Raw genomic sequence first — 17778 nt, 5'->3', positions numbered from 1 at the left:
GCCCCCCCACATTAATGGAATCAAACAACACTGGTGTTGGTTCTCAGTCATCCAGGTCATCGTAGTCAAAGGAGCTTGCAAAGAAAAGCGTCTGGACTTCTTTAAGTTGCTTGAAGACGTTTCACCTTCATCCGAGAAGCTTCTTCAGTTCTAAGGTCAAATGGTGGAGAGTCCCAGATATAAACCTAGTGGGAGTTTCCCCTCACAGAGGGACAAAAGGACCCCCTGATGATCCTCTAATCGCCTGAGCCAAGGTGTGGAACTGGGTGTGGGTCCCAATCAGCCAGAGTTTCGGGTGAGTTCATTGTGAAACCTGGCCCCACCTTATCATGCGAATTCCTGAGGTCAGATGGCCCAGGGTGTGAGTGGGCGTTAAGGCGTCTGGGAAGGGATCTCAAAACTGGATTATAGATGGCAGACAGTTGGTGTCGTAAACCACCGCCTCTGTTCAAAGATGGTCGCTCACAGTGGACATAGATGCTTCTTTCACTCCTCTTTCAAACCATCTGTCCTCTCTGTCCAAAATGTGAACATTGGCATCCTCGAAAGAGTGTCCTTTATCCTTAAGATGCAGATGGACAGCTGAATCTTGTCCTGTGGAGGTCGCTCTTCTGTGTTGTGCCATGCGCTTGTGAAGTGGCTGTTTGGTCTCTCCAATGTAGAGGTCTGGGCATTCCTCGCTGCACTGTACAGCATGCACCACATTGTTAAGTTTGTGTTTTGGAGTTTTGTCTTTCGGGTGAACCAGTTTTTGTCTGAGTGTGTTGCTGGGTCTGAAATGCACCGGGATGTCATGCTTGGAGAAAACCCTCCTGAGTTTCTCTGATACACCGGCTACATAGGGGATGACAATGTTGTTGCGTCTGTCCTTCTTATCCTCCCTCGCTGGTGTCTGATCTTCTTTTCTGTGCATCTTTGCTGACTTTAAGAACGCCCATTTAGGATAGCCGCACGTTTTGAGTGCTTCCTTTACATGTGTGTGTTCCTTCTTTTTCCCTTCAGGCTTAGAGGGAACATGTTCTGCCCGGTGTCAATCAGCTGTGCTACGTTTGTGCTGGTTTGTGCTGCTAAAATTGTCGTTTGTGCTGCTTCTGTTTTGGAGATATTAACAAAAATGTAAAGGTCAAAAGGTCAACCAGCCCCTCCCCCCCCCTTACCCAAATCAAAGGAAAAGGATGTCAAACATTTGTGCTGCAAAATTTTTTGTGTGTGCTGCTATCATTTTAAAAACATTAATAAAATAATGTCCTGATGCTCAATCATCCAGGTAAGTAAATTCCAAAAGGTTAATTCTGTTCATCTGGACATTTTCAGTGGGAGAAACATTTTGTCACTCATCCAGGTGACTTCTTCAGTCTCAGCTGACTGCAGGTTTCCCCAACCTTATAAACAGTACATTTGCATAGTGAAGGAAACTAGCACCACTGAATGAACAAAGTGCTGGTGGGTTAGTTAGATGATTGTTAGTATGCAAATTCTTATGACCATTGATCTACAATCACTGATCAATGGCCATGAGTACCATTCACAGAAAGTGGGGAATGGCTGCAATCACAGCATTGTAGGATGGTGACAGATGTACCCATGGGCCCCCCTTCTCGATGCAGAGATGGTCAGCATCCTGACAGCCTGATGGACGAAGCTCTCTCAGTCTGCGGGTTCTGGCCGGAGGCTCTTCAGTATCCTTCCTGATGGCAGCAAACTGAAGAAGCTGCTGAAGGGATGAGAGGAGTCACCTGTAATGGAGAGGACCTTCTGGATGAGGCAGGCGCAGTAGATCTCCTGGGGAGGGAGACAAGAGAGGTCCCCACAATGCTCTCTGCTGCTCTCACTACCCGTTGTCATTTTTTCCTGCAGAACCCAGTGCAGGAGTCATACCACACAGTGATGCAGCTGGTGAGGATACTCTCAATGGTTCCTCTGTAGAAGGTGCTCATAATGGGGGTTGAATCTCTTAATGGTGAAATGTTACATGCTGTAACCTTAATGATACTTGAAAATAGGCCAGGTGCCGCTCTGCTTCAGCCTGTTAAGTCTGCACACACAGTCTGTGTAATATGTGAATAAAAATAAAAGAAATGAAATGAAATGAAACACACAAAACAGTTAAAGATTAAAAACTATTTTACCTTTTCAACTGGTGCCAGTTCCCCTCTTTCTCTGTATGTCACTCACTCTGTGATACTCACATACAGACACACACAGAGCACATATTCTGCAAATGTTCTGATTCTTGAGTTTAGACATTTAAAATCCATAATGATTGGAATTGGAATTGGAATTAGTCAACGGTACCAACCCACTAACCCCAAAAATGATCTCAACCTTTTCTTTGTGTTTGGTAAGGGTGCTGCAGCAACTGCATCCACTTCACAAATGGTGAAAGTCTGGAAACACAGTTTTGACAGCTAAAGAAGGGAAGTACTGCTCCTGAGGTTCTTCCTCATCCACAACTGTACATGCCCACATAGATGTTGAGTCCTGTCCTGTATGAAGCGCCTTGAGGCGACTTTTGTTGTGATTTGGCGCTATATAAATAAAATTGAATTGAATTGAACTGTGACTGGTCAGTCCACTCTTTCAAAAAATTGACGTGGAACACTTGATGATTCTTTCGACGGTCTGGCAAATGAAGCTCGTGTGTGACTGGGCCTGTCTTCTTTGTGATTTCATATGGCCCCTGCCACTTTGCAAGAAGACTGCTCTCAGAAGTTGGCAACAGTAGAAGAACTTTCTGTCCCTCACGGAAAACCTTTCTTCTTGACACTTTATCATATCTTTGTTTCTGCTGCTGTTGTGCATGGTCCAGATTGTTATTAGCAAGTTGTTGAAAATGTTCCAGCTTGTCTCTCATTTTGAGGACATGAGAGTTCACTAAACCTCTGCTCTGACATCGAACCCTCCCAAGCTTCTTTCAGAACATCCATTGGACCTCTGACAGGATGCCCATGAAGTATCTGGAATGGTGAAAACCCAGTAGAACTTTGTGGAACCTCTCGGTAGGCAAATAACAAAAGTGGGAGCCATTGGTCATTCACAAACTTTCTGAGCATTGATTTTAAGGTCTTGTTAAATCGTTCCACAAGGCCATCGGTCTGTGGGTGATAGGGACTGGTCTTGACACCCTGGATCCCTAACAAACTGTATACTTCTTTGAGCATCTTAGAAGTGAAACTGGTACACTGATCTGTGATTATTTCTTTTGGGCTACCTGCTCTGGAAAACAACTGAATCAGGCAGTTAACAATCTGACGAGCCTTTATTTTCTTCAGGGGGAAAGCTTCAGGATATTTTGTGGCATAGTCACAAACTACAAGCATGTACTTATGACCTGCTTTACTCTGTTCTAGTGGGCCAACAGTGTCCATGGCAATGCGTGAAAAGGGTGTATCAATGATGGGCATACTGATAAGCGGAGCTCTATCTGCTTTCCTGCCTGGAGCTGTTAACTGGCACTGTGGGCAAGCTTTACAGTATTGTACCGTATCACTGAACTGTTGGGGCCAGTAAAATCTATGAATCATTCTAGAAAATGTTTTAGATTGTCCCAAGTGTCCTGCCCAGGGAATGGAATGACTCGTTTTCAAAATGGTAGATTGCAAACTCTGGGGGATCACCAACTGGTCACCAATCTTGCTACAGTGATACAACAAATCTCCCTTAACCACAAACACTTCCTGCCTTCCCTCAACTTTAGTTGGCTCTGAAACTCATTTAGAGAACAATGGCTCAAGTGTTAGACCCTCTTTCTGTAGCCTAGCAAGCTGACTAGCACTGGGGAGAGACTCAGTCTTTAAAGGATCTAAAGGATCTACTCTTGTTCCCTTCACCTTTACATGTCTTCTCTGTCTCTTGCTCTTTTTTGGTTCAGAACGAGTACTAGACTCGTCCAACGGCACATCCTCATTTGCAAAAGGTAATTCATCCCAGCCCAAAGCATTAACCTGTTGCTCCTTAGCTTTTGACCTTGTGACCATGAACAAACTTTCAACGGCTTCAGCCTGACAGGAATGCTTGGCTATTAGCTCTGTGAGTACTGGGAGATCATGGCCCAACACCACTTGATAAGGCAAAGTTTGCAGCACTCCCACTAAAAGAGTGTAACACTGGCCTTCAACTTCAACTGCAACCTCAGCAATTGGGTACGATACATTATCACCATGAATACAGCAGACATCCACTGTTGCTCCTGAAAAGTCTTCTCTAGGAAGACTGTCTTGTCTAACCAGAGAGCGATTACTTCCTGAATCTAACAGAGCTACACAGAGTTTATCTTCAACGAGTACCCCGATTGATGGCTCACGTTGCTGACATTCAAATTCCTTTTTATGATTCTCACTGACTTCAGTTTGTCTAGCAGAACACATGTAATTTATACTAACAGACATCTTTGTACACTGAGGTTTAAGATGGCCTATTTGACCAAACAAATGACATGCTTTATTGGTTTTATTTTTTGTCTCAGATCTGGCAGGATCTCAGTTATGCCAGTTCTGTCTCGTGTGCTTAACTTTCAAGAAAGGGCCGCCACCCATCTTGTTCGATGGCTTGTTGGAAATTAACTTAGCTTGTGTGAAGTCTTTTGATGGTCGACGAGCTGCTAAGAAAGCTTCAGCCAGTTCTGCTGCTTCCTTGGAAGTTTTTGGGTTACGTTCCTTAACCCATGTCCAAAGATCAGGATTCAGACCCTTGAGAAACTGTTCCATGATGATGCCGTCTCTGATTTGATCCTTTGTCTTGTTATCAGGATTCATCCACTTGATGTACAACTCCTTTAGGCGGACCTGCAGCTCTCTTGGGGTTTCCTCTTCTCCAAAAGTACAAAAATGAAACCTCATTCGATAGGTGTCAACACTTATTTCATATTTCTACAAGACAGCACACTTTTGTATAGTCCACAGTGTCCTCACCTTCATTGTAAGGTTGTATTTTTGGCCCCTTCCACCCTGAATGTCTCACCAGTGTTGAAAACTGTGCTTCACTGGGTTGGTGTACTGGCTCCAAGTCAAGCTTATTTGGTTCTTGTGTGCTGGGAGATGGTTCTGGAGTAGGTGCTCTTGAAGAAGCCGATGTAGATGCTTGAACTTCCAGCAACTGACGCTCTTGGTTACCCTGCTGCACCTGCTGTTGAAGCTGGGCAAACTGATGCTGGATTTGCCTACATCTATTCTGGATTGATTCTGGATTGATATGTTTATTGATTAGCATTCAAATATCTCAGTGAAGACAGAACAAAGATTTACCACAAAGCAAGAAAGCATGAGACAAGGCTAATCAAAAGGTATTGGCTGAAGCATTTGCTTATTACGCCAACCCTTTTAACAAAAGATCTTTTAGCATGCAGCTCCTGTACACAGGGCTCGAAGCAAATAATAAAATTCAATTCAATTCAATTTCATTTATATAGCGCCAAATCACAACAAATGTCGCCTCAAGGCGCTTCATAGATACAGAGAGAAAAGCCCAACAATCATATGACCCCCTATGAGCAAGCACTTTGGCGACAGTGGGAAGGAAAAACTCCCTTTTAACAGGAAGAAACCTCCGGCAGAACCCGGCTCAGGGAGGGGCGGCCATCTGCTGCGACTGGTTGGGGTGAGAGAAGGCAAACAAAGCAAAAACAAAACAAACAAACAAACAAACAAACAAACAAACAAACAAACAAGAAAAAACACCACCACCTTAGTAAGTAACTACATCAAAGCAAAAGAATCAAGAGGTTTTCTGTTTTTTTTTTTTGTTTTTTTTTTTGCTCTTTTCATTCTTGATATATATATTTTTCTAATACTCTATTTTTAAACATATTTTTAAACAAGGAAAATGAACTACACCTTTTTAAATCACTGTCATAACTATTCCACAGGTTAACTCCTCTATCCTCCTGGCGCTCGTGTTGTTGCTCCAGTTTAGCATCGCGATCAGCCTTCATCCGCTTAAATAGTCCACTCACCTCTAGACTATTCCATCAGGTAGGTGAGACAAACATTTCAATACTGTTACGGCCCTAGCAGGGCCTCTTCCTGAAGTTGCCTCTGTGGGCGTGTCCTACCAGCTCTCCTGCCTTAGGTGCCACCTTTTTCTTTTGTACAGCTGCCTTCCATCAGCAATTAAAGGTATTTAAGCCCAGAGAAAGGTGAGCTCTGGTGCCAGAGAGCCATGTTGGTGCTAGTGAGCTGTATTTTGTGATTGCTTGCTCCTGCTCGGTAGATAGGAGTGTGTTTGGTAGTGATGGGCAGATGAAGCTTCATGAAGCACTGAAGCTTTTCATCCAATTGGTTCACCCCAGCACAAAGCGTCTCGAAGCTTCATTTGCTCTAGTAGGACACCTACTGGACGTAAAAATATTAGTTGGCATGAATTTGAAGAGTGTGGCCTTTTGCACACAGCCTGTAAATGTCAACAACAAAAGGAGTGTGTAAAACATCTATATTGTAGTGATGGCAGTATACTGTGTATATTTATACTGGCAGTATGGAAAATGATCATTTGGAAATGCTTAAAATGGAAATGATTTACTGTGAGGTGTGGTTGGGGTGTGGACAGTGGTTGTGCTTTTGTAACGTTGAGGTATGGACAGCTACACACTGAGGCTTTGAGCCTCAGTCCTGCCTGTTCACATTTTATTCTGTAAAAACTACATTTTCACTGCTTTTATGACCTTTTAGTGGGGAGAACATAGCTAGGATTTAATGATTTAACAAATCTTTTAAATCCTTTGTCCTCCACAATGCTAAATGGCTGGGAGTCCTCAATCACCATGCTAACCAGGTCTTCATCTGTTTGAGATTGTTCTCCTGAGGAAAGACAATAAAAACAAAGCACAAATAAAAAATATCACACACGTAACTTATTATAGCTGTATAATATTGTTATATCATTTAGTAGCATTACTGCATGCTATATTATCATGGCATTTGATGGCTCACCTGGTCTTGCTCCACAATCGGTGTTCCCCTTATTCTCATGCAAAGCTCTGTAGTGCCTAAGCATGGATGAGGTGTTGTTGTTATATCCCAGCTCCCTGGCACATAGCAAACACTTCACCTTGTACAAAAGTAAAGCCGCTTAACATAAATTGTATTGCACCATCAGTATTATGAAAATACATCTTCTGTAGAAATTTACACACCTTGTTGGGAGGAATAAAATCAAAATGTTCCCACACAGGGGAGGACATCCTCCTCTTCTTAGCTGGCTCCATTCTCTCCTGACTTTCTCTCCTCACTCTCATAAACCTCCAAACTGTCTCCAAACTGTCTCTAACTCTCACTAACCGCAACTCTCCATCAAACACCCACATCTTGAATGAAGTCTGAGGGGTTTATATCGCTGTCATAGCTCGCGGCAAAGTTCAAACCACTTCATGAACCAGTCACGTGGTACAGCCGGGCAGCGAGGCTTCGGACGTCATCATTGACGTCATCAATGAAGCAAGCCTTGATACGCGCATCGCGGAAACACCCCCTCAATTACTCGACACAAGCTTTGAAGCCTCGATATAGAACGTCACATCACTAGTGTTTGGTTACTAATATCTTTTTTACTTACTTTTCAGTTAACTGACCGACGCTTGTTTTGTTTTGTTTCTTTATTAGTCTTTTATTAATCCAGGTAAAAAATCTCATTGAGATTAAAAATCTAATTTCCAAGAGAGACCTGGCATCATGGCAACAAAAGTCACATACCACATAGGTATATAACATTAAAACAAATACAATATCCCATACCAACATGTGTAAAATATACAATAACAGATCAAATTAAGAGAACATTAAAAATAATCACACTGAGTAAAAGAGCTGTTCTCTCGTTCCTTTAAGACAGACTGAAACTCTCCCGAGGTAAGTCTGATAATTTCAGTTCCTCCTGCAGATTATTCCAGGAATTCTGTTCTGATTTTTGGGACAATCAATTGTATGATATTGTGCAAACGAAGGCTGTATTGGTTGTGTTTTTACTCATATAAACACATAAATAAGATGAACCAGGAGAGATTTATAGATAAAGATCAACCAATGGGAGAGTCTGCGAATATGATGGACATTTAGCAGCAGCAGACAAAGAACAATGATGTACACGATTTCCACAGCCAGTAATAAAACGTAAAGCACAATGGTACACAGTATCCAACCTCTTTAGGTGGTGGGCAGGTGCATTCATAAAAAGCAGGTCACCATAATCCAATAAAGGTCAAAAGGTTGCACGAATCAAATGTTTTCTCACTTGGAGGGAGAAACAGGATTGGTTTCTAAAAAAGTAACCTAGTTTTAGTTTTAACTTCGACACAAGCCTTTGAATGTGAGTCTTAAATGACAAATTCTGATCAATAATGATTCCTAGATACTTGTAAGATGTGACCATTTAAATTTCAGATCCTTGAATTGTTTTAATCTTAGGAGACGTAGCTAACAACTCTTTGCCATTTGAGAATAACATGAACTTGGATTTCTCTGGATTTAACACCAACTTAAGTTGAGTTCAAGGACTGAACGACATCAAAGGCAGACTTCAGAAGCTGCAGGGTTTGTGCTACTGAAGGGGATGAACAATAAATAATTGTATCATCTGCATAAAGATGAAATGCTGCATTTGACAAATTATCACAAAGGTTGTTTAAGAGAAAATAGCAATGGTCCTAATATGGAGCCCTGCGGAGCTCCTTTGGATACTGGGAGGAAAGAGGAAGAAGACCCAGCAGCATGGACACACTGTTTTCTTGCTGACAAGTCATTTCAAAACCAACTTACAGCATTTACAGATAGACCAATATTGTTTAGTCTATGTAATAAAACAGCAGGGTCAACTGTATCAAAAGCCTTTGACAAGTCAAGAAAAAGAGCAGCACAGGAGGTTTTGCAGTCCATTGAATCAACGATGTCATTAACCACTTTAATAGCAGCAGTTATTGTGCTGTGTTGTTTTCTGAATCCTGACTGATGTTGGGAAAGAACTGGATTTTTGTCCAAAAAGTCTTTCAGATGTTCACTAGTGAACTTTTCTAGAACTTTTGCTAGAACACACAATTTAGATATGGGCCTGTAGTTATTAACGTCTGAAGGATCACCTCCTTTCAGCAAAGGGAGAACATAGGCAGATTTCCATATTACAGGGATCTCACTGTTCGAGAGGCTAAGATTAAAAATTTAAGTTATTGGTTCTGCTATAAAATCTGCAGCCAACTTAAGAAAATAGGGATCAAGTTGATCTGGTCCTGCAGATTTATTTAGATCCAACAGATTTAAAGCCCTGTGGACCTCAAAAACATTTAGCGGAGAAAAACTGAAGGGTTGGACCACAGATTCAGTTTGAGCGGTTGCAGAGAGAGCCTCTTGTTGATTAAGCTGTTTTAAATCTGGATATAAAGATTCAAATAGAGATCCTGAAGAAACAAAATGCTCATTAAAGCAGTTTAGAATGTCACATTTCTCTGTTAAAGTGCAGGAGTCTTTTACAACAAAAGTTGACATCTCATTTGTAGTTATGTCCCCATTAGTAGTATTTGAAAGATAGAATTCTGATTTGGCCTTTTTAATTAAGGAAGTTGAACGGCTTCTGAGCTGTCTAAAAATCAGCCAATCCGCTTCGGATTTAGTTTTTCTGGCCTGAACCCAGGCCCTTTTTTTGAGTAGACTGGAGAGCTGAGGAGAAGTAATTAATAATTAACTAGTAACTATAATTAATTATAGTTACTAGTTATTTCTTCAAAAAAGTAACTGAGTTAGTAACTGAGTTACAAGATTCTAAAAGTAATTAATTACTTGAAAAGTAACTATTGCGTTACTTTAAAAGAAACTGTTTAACCCTCCGGGGTCCAGGGTATAATTGGCCATTTTTAACTTAACTTTTGAATTGCACCTCTACATTTCACCTTTAAAAACTGTTTACTTTGCCTTGTTTGGTGTCATTCTTTTCAGCACAACCTCACATGTCTGAATTTACAGTCATGTTTTCATTGTACCATACTGTATTAACACAATTGATCTGAAATCAGACAAAAAACATAGTAGAAAAAGTTATATTTTTACTGTAACAACCACAAACATTTTTATTGAATCAAATTTCATAACTTTAAATGCAAATATAAATTGTCAATTTTAATTTATATGCACAAGTTTTGCAAACAACAAAGTTATTTGCAGCCATTTACCTTTTACCCTCTTTTTTAAATAACCATTTCAAAGTATTTACAGAACAATCAGGTTTTTTGTTTGGTTTTTTAATTTTTTGCTCATAAGCAGAGCGTGCTCGCTGCGCTGTGCTTAGACAGTAAATGTGACAAAACTATTCAGGAAAAAACAGACATATATCTTGTTTATCATGACTCTGGTTTTGCGTGGCCTATCAACACAATTTAAAAACTTGTTGCTTTGTCATCTTGAAGTGGTCATGTGATTGGCTTACCACGACTACTTTATTCTTCCTCAGTCAAACAGCAGCACTCATGCCACTGTTTTTCTCCCTGAGCTCCAGGTGTTATGGGAAAAAGTGATGGTCGGGAGCACGCGCAGCTGCTGTAGCGCCCAGTTTACTCACAGCTACTGATATAAAATGCGGTAAACTGAAGACAGCTTCAACCATCTGCAGTGCTGGGCCAGTCTGGCTGGTTTCCCCTGGTTCAGCTTGGTTTTGTGTCGATCCAGATTTGATCGGGCGACAAAAATAATTTCTTCGTAATATTATTAAATCCAGTTTTCCAACATCTTTCTTCTACCTTGAAAAAACCCACAGCTTCACACATTTTCCTCACAGTTTTTCTCTGGATTGGGTCTCTGGAGGTCCTCCTGTATGAAAGAATAACAGCCACTGCTGTCCTTTTTCTCCGCAGTCATCCTGTGTGATGACAGCTCGTTCCCTCTGGCACCGAGAAGGATCCCCTCTCTGTGGTGACCTTTTCCTGGTCCTCTAGTTGAGCTGCCCCCGTGAAGGCCCCCCTCCCTCTAGAAGCCATCCCTACACATGACACATGACACTCTTGTTGGCGCCTTAACAGTCAGGATGAGTGATCAGCTAATCAGACCACTTAAACGTGGTCAGTTCTCCTTTTCTGTGTACATTTTGTTAGGAATAAAGTGATTAAATGAAGCTGTTTTCTGTTATCTTTATACTGTATACACTTTGCAGTTGTCCTCATTAAGAGTTGGCACTCTGTGTAATCAAGGTCAAAAGCATGAATTCAGTGCTACGATTGAATCGAATTATTGAAACTGACATGTTGCAGCTGCAAACATGCTTACACGTCATAACTAGTTTGGGAGTCTGAACAGGATGTCCTAGACTTGGATAATAAGTAGAAACAACAGGCTGTGACTAGCTGATATTAACAGACCACGGTTAGGAAGTGAGGAGTTTTTCTTTCCCTGTCGGTTTCAGAGCAGAGGTGAGACGAGTGCAGGAGAAGATCCAGTCAGGGACGGCAGGACCGCCGTGGCATTTCCCAGGAGAAGATGGTCATAATAATACCTGTTCTTGTTGTGGTATAACACTGTATTGCCCGCTTACAGGGTCATCCTTTTTATGAAGCAGACTGTTGCTCACATGGAGGTCCAGCACTGTAACTTGTAATTTCAGTGATGAAACAAATCTTTTAAAAGGTAGTCGTTCTCCTGTATTGACTAACGTGTGAAGACACGAGTGTGTTTATGAAACCACAGCACTGTTTTTAGGAGGCACAGTGAATGCACACACTTACATATGACAGTGTTAGCTCATAAATAAACTATAACAAAGAACTGCCTAAGGATGAATAAAAATAGAGAGCCGAGGTTTCTCTTTTTTTATGTTCCTTAATCCGGTCTGGCAGCTTTTACCGTCAGATGTGCCAAACAACAGTTCATCTTCTAAGATCAGCTTTATAAATTCTCTATTGGCTCCTCTTGTTCAGGGTTTATCTGTTATTGAGTTTTAGGTGCTATAGGAGAGTACAAATAGAAATGCACAATCACCAACTGCACCTGTAAGAAGGACAAACAAACAGCACCTGGAAACATAAGAGTTCAAAAATGCACAGGTACATAAATCAACAGTCTTCTTGTGGGTTATGTGAGTGTGAGAGAGAGTGTCTGTGTGTTTTTGTCACAAAATGTACTTGAAAATGAGTGGGGGAAGCTCCAATAAAGCCCCCAGAAGCCAGAAGAACAAAGAAGGGTCCGGGAGAACCAGGCGATCCACAACCCCCAACAGTGCTGAAGATCTGAGGCCACATATTTCTGCAATATCTGCATGCCAGTGCAACAGGAGAAGAAGGGAGGCCCTCGACGGAGCGACCGCTGCCAAGGGCTGAGAAGGGAACAGGCAGCCGGACCCGCTAAAGGGATGTCTGTCTCAAGTCACTCCATTCAAGAAAACTGTGTAAAAACACCCTCACCTTTTAGATATACTCCTCTTTTTCCCCAGATATGTTTACCTGCAGTTCCCGAAGACTCTGTCATGAACAGCTATGAAGCAGGCAGGACTGCAACGCAAAACATGCTCTACTTTTAAAAAGTAGAACACAACTAAACTTGAACAAACTCAACCCCAACACAACAACAATGGACAGAGGGTTTAAATACACAAGGAAAAGAAGAAGAAAAAGGGAGGCACATATATATATATGTATATATATATATATATATATATATATATATATATATATATATATATATATATATATATATATATATATACATGTATATATATATATATATATATATATATGTATATATATATATATATATATATATATATATATATATATATACATGTGTATATATATATATATATATATATATATATATATATATATACATACATGTATGTATATATATATATATATATATATGTATGTATATATATATATATATATATATATACATGTGTATATATATATATATATATATATATATACATACATGTATATATATATATATATATATATATATATATATTCTGCTGCTGATACATACTTTAACTTTTTGAACATTAAACTTGTTGCTGCCTTTCATAGTGTGTAACTTGAAGGCCCTGAGTACTTTCTCCCACACTGCAAACACTGGATGTTCACATTATTTGAACATTACCTAATAAGACTGATTCAGGACAGACAATTAGTTATGTTAAACTTTCCTAGCAGTCCTTCACAAACAGGGAACAGTCTGTCTATTCTCTCCATCTGTCAGCTGCTGCTGGCTCTTCCTCCTCCTCTTTCTCACACACTGCTGAGTTTGTCCTGGTGGATCATCAGGGGTGCAAAGCCTCCCAGATGATGTGCAGCAGTGGGTCCCTCAGTCTGTCCTCACTCTGGACACTTGCAGTCGTCACACATGGAAATCAAATGTGTGATAAGCTGCAGGATTCAAACACAAGTGTAACTTATAAACACATGTTCATACTTTTATTCCACAATCAGAGAGAAAGAAAGAAACAGAGAGAGAGTGCAGGACAGACACACAGGTGACAGTCTCAGGTGTACACACTGCTACAAACAGGAGGATTTAGTGTTTGTGTTATTACGAGTGCTAAACAAGAAGAGTTCCAGCTGGTACAGTGGACACATGTGTGACTGCTGTGATTAAAGCATCTTTCTTTCAGCTTAACGAGTGAACCGTCAGCTCGTTCAAACACACGTTAAAGTCCGTTTGGCTCGACACCACCGAACAGAGGCAGCAATATAACATAGCTAACATTAACAGTACAGTGAATCCTGCTTGTGCCGTGATATTCAGGACTGCAAACCGAGCAGCTCGGTATAAAGATAAAAGTATATTGTTTTGGAGTAAAAACGCCCTCACAAGGACATGGCTCAAGCCTGAACCACCAACGACTGAACTCTGGACATATTCTGTGCAGCAGATCTATACAATGGAAAACTGTCATTCTTTCTTAAAGTGCAGAAAGAATGACAGGATATGATAGGCTGTGAGGTGTGATTTTCTATGAACCATGACACTTTTCATGTTGATGCACTGATACCCATGTCAATAATGTGACGCTAACTTGGCTGCTACCCCCTACCCAAGTTTCTACGGGGTTTTCCTTGTTTGTTTGATTGATTTCTTTTTTATCATTATTATTAATAATACTTTTGTCCTTTCTGCTTTGTTCTATTTTTGTTTTCTTTTTTATTATTATTTTCTTTTTTCTATTTTTTTCCCTTTTCCAATTATAAGTTTAAAATTGTAGAAAGCCACACTACTGTTATGCCCAACCTGCTTTCTCAATAAAAGAGGCAATATTTTAAAAAATAAATAAATAAATAAAAAGTATTCTGACTGCATCCCCACTCGGTACGGCAGCTGTAACGCTCTGGACCGCAAAGCTCTGCAGAGGGTGGTGAGATCAGCGCATCACCAGGACTGAACTGGCAGCCATGCAGCATCTCTACAGACAGCGCTGCATGAGGAAGACGCTGCAGATCCTCTCTGATCCCAGTCACACACTTTCACACTCCTGCCGTCCGACAGGCGGTTCAGCAGCATCCAGACCTGCACTACCAGACACAGGGACAGTTTTTACCCACAAGCCATCAGACTTTTGAACTGCTGACACTGTCTACACACCACTACAATTACAGGACTCTGCACACTGTCACTTCAACAAATGCTACTTAATGCTCATTGGACAAGTTTTTGCACAAACTGTAAATACCAACAATTGCCTTAAATTATCTAAATATGTAATACTTTAAAATGCAGCCGACAAATGCGTCCTCCTTTTCCCCGAATTTGAAGGATGGGTTGGGTGTGTCCTTCGTGGCCCATCATATCCCAGAATTCATAGCGCGGCCCAGCCAAACTCCAGTTTCCAACAATGGCGGCCGCTACTAAGTTTTAAAATTACTCTTATTAATCTTTCTGGGTCACAAAATAAACTTTTAACATATTTTCAGGCGAGAAAGTACCTGTGTAAACATCAAATATCTGCTCGGTTTATCAAGACATTGCATATTTGCAAAAGTGTGCCGACGTGTTCGGAGACGTCTGTTACCCACCAGCTCGATAGCGAGCCGGGGGGTTCAATGGTCACTCCAGCCAGCGAGAGCAGCAGACTCCCGGCTTCATCGTTTTCAGACCCACTGCTGTCTTTCACTACTCAGGTTAAACATGATATATAAGTCACTCAGATAACTTAAAAATGTAATTTCTTACCCTTTTTCTGTGTTTTATTTGTTCATGAGTAAATCGGTTTGGCTGAGATCAAAGTTATTAGATTATTAGATAAAATAAAACTTTATTAATCCATCGGGTGGGTTCCTCCTTGGTTTTCACACAGCTGAATAAACGTCAAACAGAAAACTGATTAAACAGAAGTGTGAGACGATCGAGAGTTTACGCCAGTGTCCTGTTATATTTTAGACAGCAAGGAGCAGACGGCGAGTTTATTAAACTCCACCGAGACAGCGGTGACGCTAATCAGAAGGCTGGACCGTCCAATTTCACAGCCTCGCACTTCCGTCCTTCTCGGTCACTGTTACGGACCCGGCTCTGGGGACTCGGGGTCCGTGGGCAGTGGGGACTAGGATTATCATTATTGTTATTGTTATTGTTATTTGGTGTGTTGTCTGCACTGCCCCTGTGCACATCTGTATGTAGGCAGGTGGCTGTGTTGCCTTTCTTCCGTGGCCAAGTTACAGGCACCTTCAGCCCTGGGGGCATGGCCTGACTTGAGGCCTGGCCACACCCGAAGTCCTTGCCGCACACCTGCTCCTCATCTGGGCTCGTCGGTGGAGCTATTTAGAAGAGTGATGGAGCTTCCACCGGCGCTGGATTATTACGTTTGACTACACGTCAGTCTTCGAGCATAGTCAAGTGTTAGTGTATGCCTGCATGGATACAGTGTGTAACGGCTGCCTCTATTGTTTTCCCCTCAGGAGGAGTGTGGGACGAGAAGGAGCAGTGAGCACGGGGAGTGCAGGGACACTGGGGCAGAGAGCACTACACGGGGACTTTTAGGAAGAAGACACTACACGGGAGTCTGGGAAACTGGGGATTTATTGTTGTTTATTTCACCACCTTGTAAATAAACACTGTTGCACTGAAGAGTCCGGCATTTGGGTCCTATTTCCCCATCTCCCCACGGTCTGCCCCACAGACCGTGACAGTCTTTGAAGGACCCGGCCCACGTAGACCACGAAGGCGGGTCCTCCGAAGGATGCAGCCGACGTTTTGGGACACAGCTATTGTCGTTTTGTGTTTGGCATTATAGTTATTATTATTATCTGATTTCCTCATGGTTATCTTTATTAGTTTGTAGGTTTCATTCTCAGGGTTTCCAGTTCTAAGGTTGGTTTCCTGTGTCGTCCCCCAGTGCTTTGTTCCTGTCCCTGAGTTTTTGAATTTCCTGTTTTACTTTGAAGGTCTGTGTTGTGTTATGTTATGTTATGTTATGTTATGTTATGTTATGTTATGTTATGTTATGCTTGTATCTTCCTGTCGTCTTGTGAATTAGGATCAGCTGTGCTTCCCTCCTGTGTGTCATTACCTGATTACCTTGTGTGTGTGTGTGTGTGTGTGTGTGTGTGTGTGTAGTGGGTGTCGGTCTGTGTTCTTTGTTTGATGGTGTTTTGTTCTTGGTTCTGCGGCGCTCTGCTCTTCATCCCATTTCATTATAAGTTCATGTTTGCTCATTAGTTTGCCAGTATAGGGTTTGATAGCTTTTCGTTCCTCATTCCCTGTTTTGCCACTTTGGTCACAAATAAACACTCACTCGCACCACAGCTGTTGCATTTTGGGTGCTTTTCTAAAACATCTGGGCCACATAATTCAGTTGGCACTTTATGGTTCTTACACTTGTTTGTGAATCTCTGTGAATATTCACTATTTTTTGTGAAAACACAATTCATATTTTATTTTGAAGGAGCTCCAGTATATTTAAGTTAAACTATCCTGTGGCTCCAGCTGCTCGGTGTGTCTTTCCTCCATAATTTTCTGTGACAAACTTAGACTCTACTCCTAAACACATTTCAGACGTTACATAAGAACAGTGTTTCTTTTTGGTTTGTCTGTGACGTTCACTGACACTTTGCATTTTTCTGCTTTGAAGCTTCGACTTGTTGAAGGCGTGAGGTATTTTTATTTAAACATGCCTTATAAGGCAAAAATAGTCACTTTATACGAGGTCACACAAAATACTGAGCTAATGAGTATTTGCTTGATACTCATTAGTTAAATGAGTATTTCAAGCATATAAAACTTATTTTATAAGTATTTATAAAATAGGTTTTATAAATACTTATTTTCAATTAAAATATGAAATAAGTATTTATAAAACCTCTACTAAATACAAATAACATGTTATATATGAATCTATTATTTAAGAATAAAAATGTGTATTTGCAGTTATAACATGTTAAGGAAGCACTTATCTCACTGGTGTTTAGGAGTGTGCCATTATTTTGATAGTTCTGAACACCTATGGTGTCAGTGTTACCTGTTTAATGTAAATACGTTTTATTACAGTATTGTTAATCAAAGGTCGGCACACCTTCTTTTTACACTGAAGTGTACAGGAACTAAATGTGTTAGATCACAAGAACAGCTAAAACATCACAAAAGTGTTGTGCAGTTTACATCACAGTGTCAGTTACACTGCTTCTCACCACATGTAGCTCAGTTTGGAAATGCCCTTCTGGGTCTGAGGGTAGTCCTCCGCTCCAGACTGACATTGTTGTCTGGATTGGGGGACTTGTTGAAACATCTTGCTGTAACTAAGGCTGGGATTGATGTAGATATAAAACCTTCTGGTTACCAACAAAAGAACCATAGCAACTGTCCAGGCAAGACGACGCTTGTCAGAAGTGTG

The 17778-nt window shown here is 41.0% G+C and overlaps 2 protein-coding genes across 2 annotated transcripts in view; both read right to left on the bottom strand.

The window, feature by feature from the left end:
- Positions 1-17778, bottom strand: part of sypl2a (synaptophysin-like 2a) — a 495265-nt gene that overhangs the window by 221132 nt on the left and 256355 nt on the right. The window lies entirely within an intron of this gene.
- LOC146519277 (uncharacterized) lies at positions 6514-7405 on the bottom strand. The gene is made up of 3 exons (XM_085159603.1): positions 7130-7405; positions 6927-7044; positions 6514-6794 (listed from the first exon to the last, which is right to left on the bottom strand). Exons 1-3 carry the CDS (start codon positions 7298-7300, stop codon positions 6652-6654), a joined length of 432 nt encoding a protein of 143 aa, XP_085015729.1. The 5' UTR covers positions 7301-7405; the 3' UTR covers positions 6514-6651.

This window comes from Neolamprologus multifasciatus, chromosome 5 (genome assembly GCF_963576455.1).
Source record: "Neolamprologus multifasciatus chromosome 5, fNeoMul1.2, whole genome shotgun sequence".
Classification (NCBI taxonomy): Eukaryota; Metazoa; Chordata; class Actinopteri; order Cichliformes; family Cichlidae; genus Neolamprologus; species Neolamprologus multifasciatus.
Note: the sequence above shows the minus strand (reverse complement) of the source record. Positions and strands in the feature narration are given on the sequence as shown.

Bases quoted from the DNA above. Each gene is read 5' to 3' on its own strand.
- LOC146519277 (XM_085159603.1), bottom strand. From the start codon at position 7,300: ATGTGGGTGTTTGATGGAGAGTTGCGGTTAGTGAGAGTTAGAGACAGT. The intron at 7,045-7,129 runs GTGTGTAAATTT...CTTTTGTACAAG, and splicing joins ATTTTATTCCTCCCAACAAG to GTGAAGTGTTTGCTATGTGC. The intron at 6,795-6,926 runs GTGAGCCATCAA...GTCTTTCCTCAG, and splicing joins CGATTGTGGAGCAAGACCAG to GAGAACAATCTCAAACAGAT.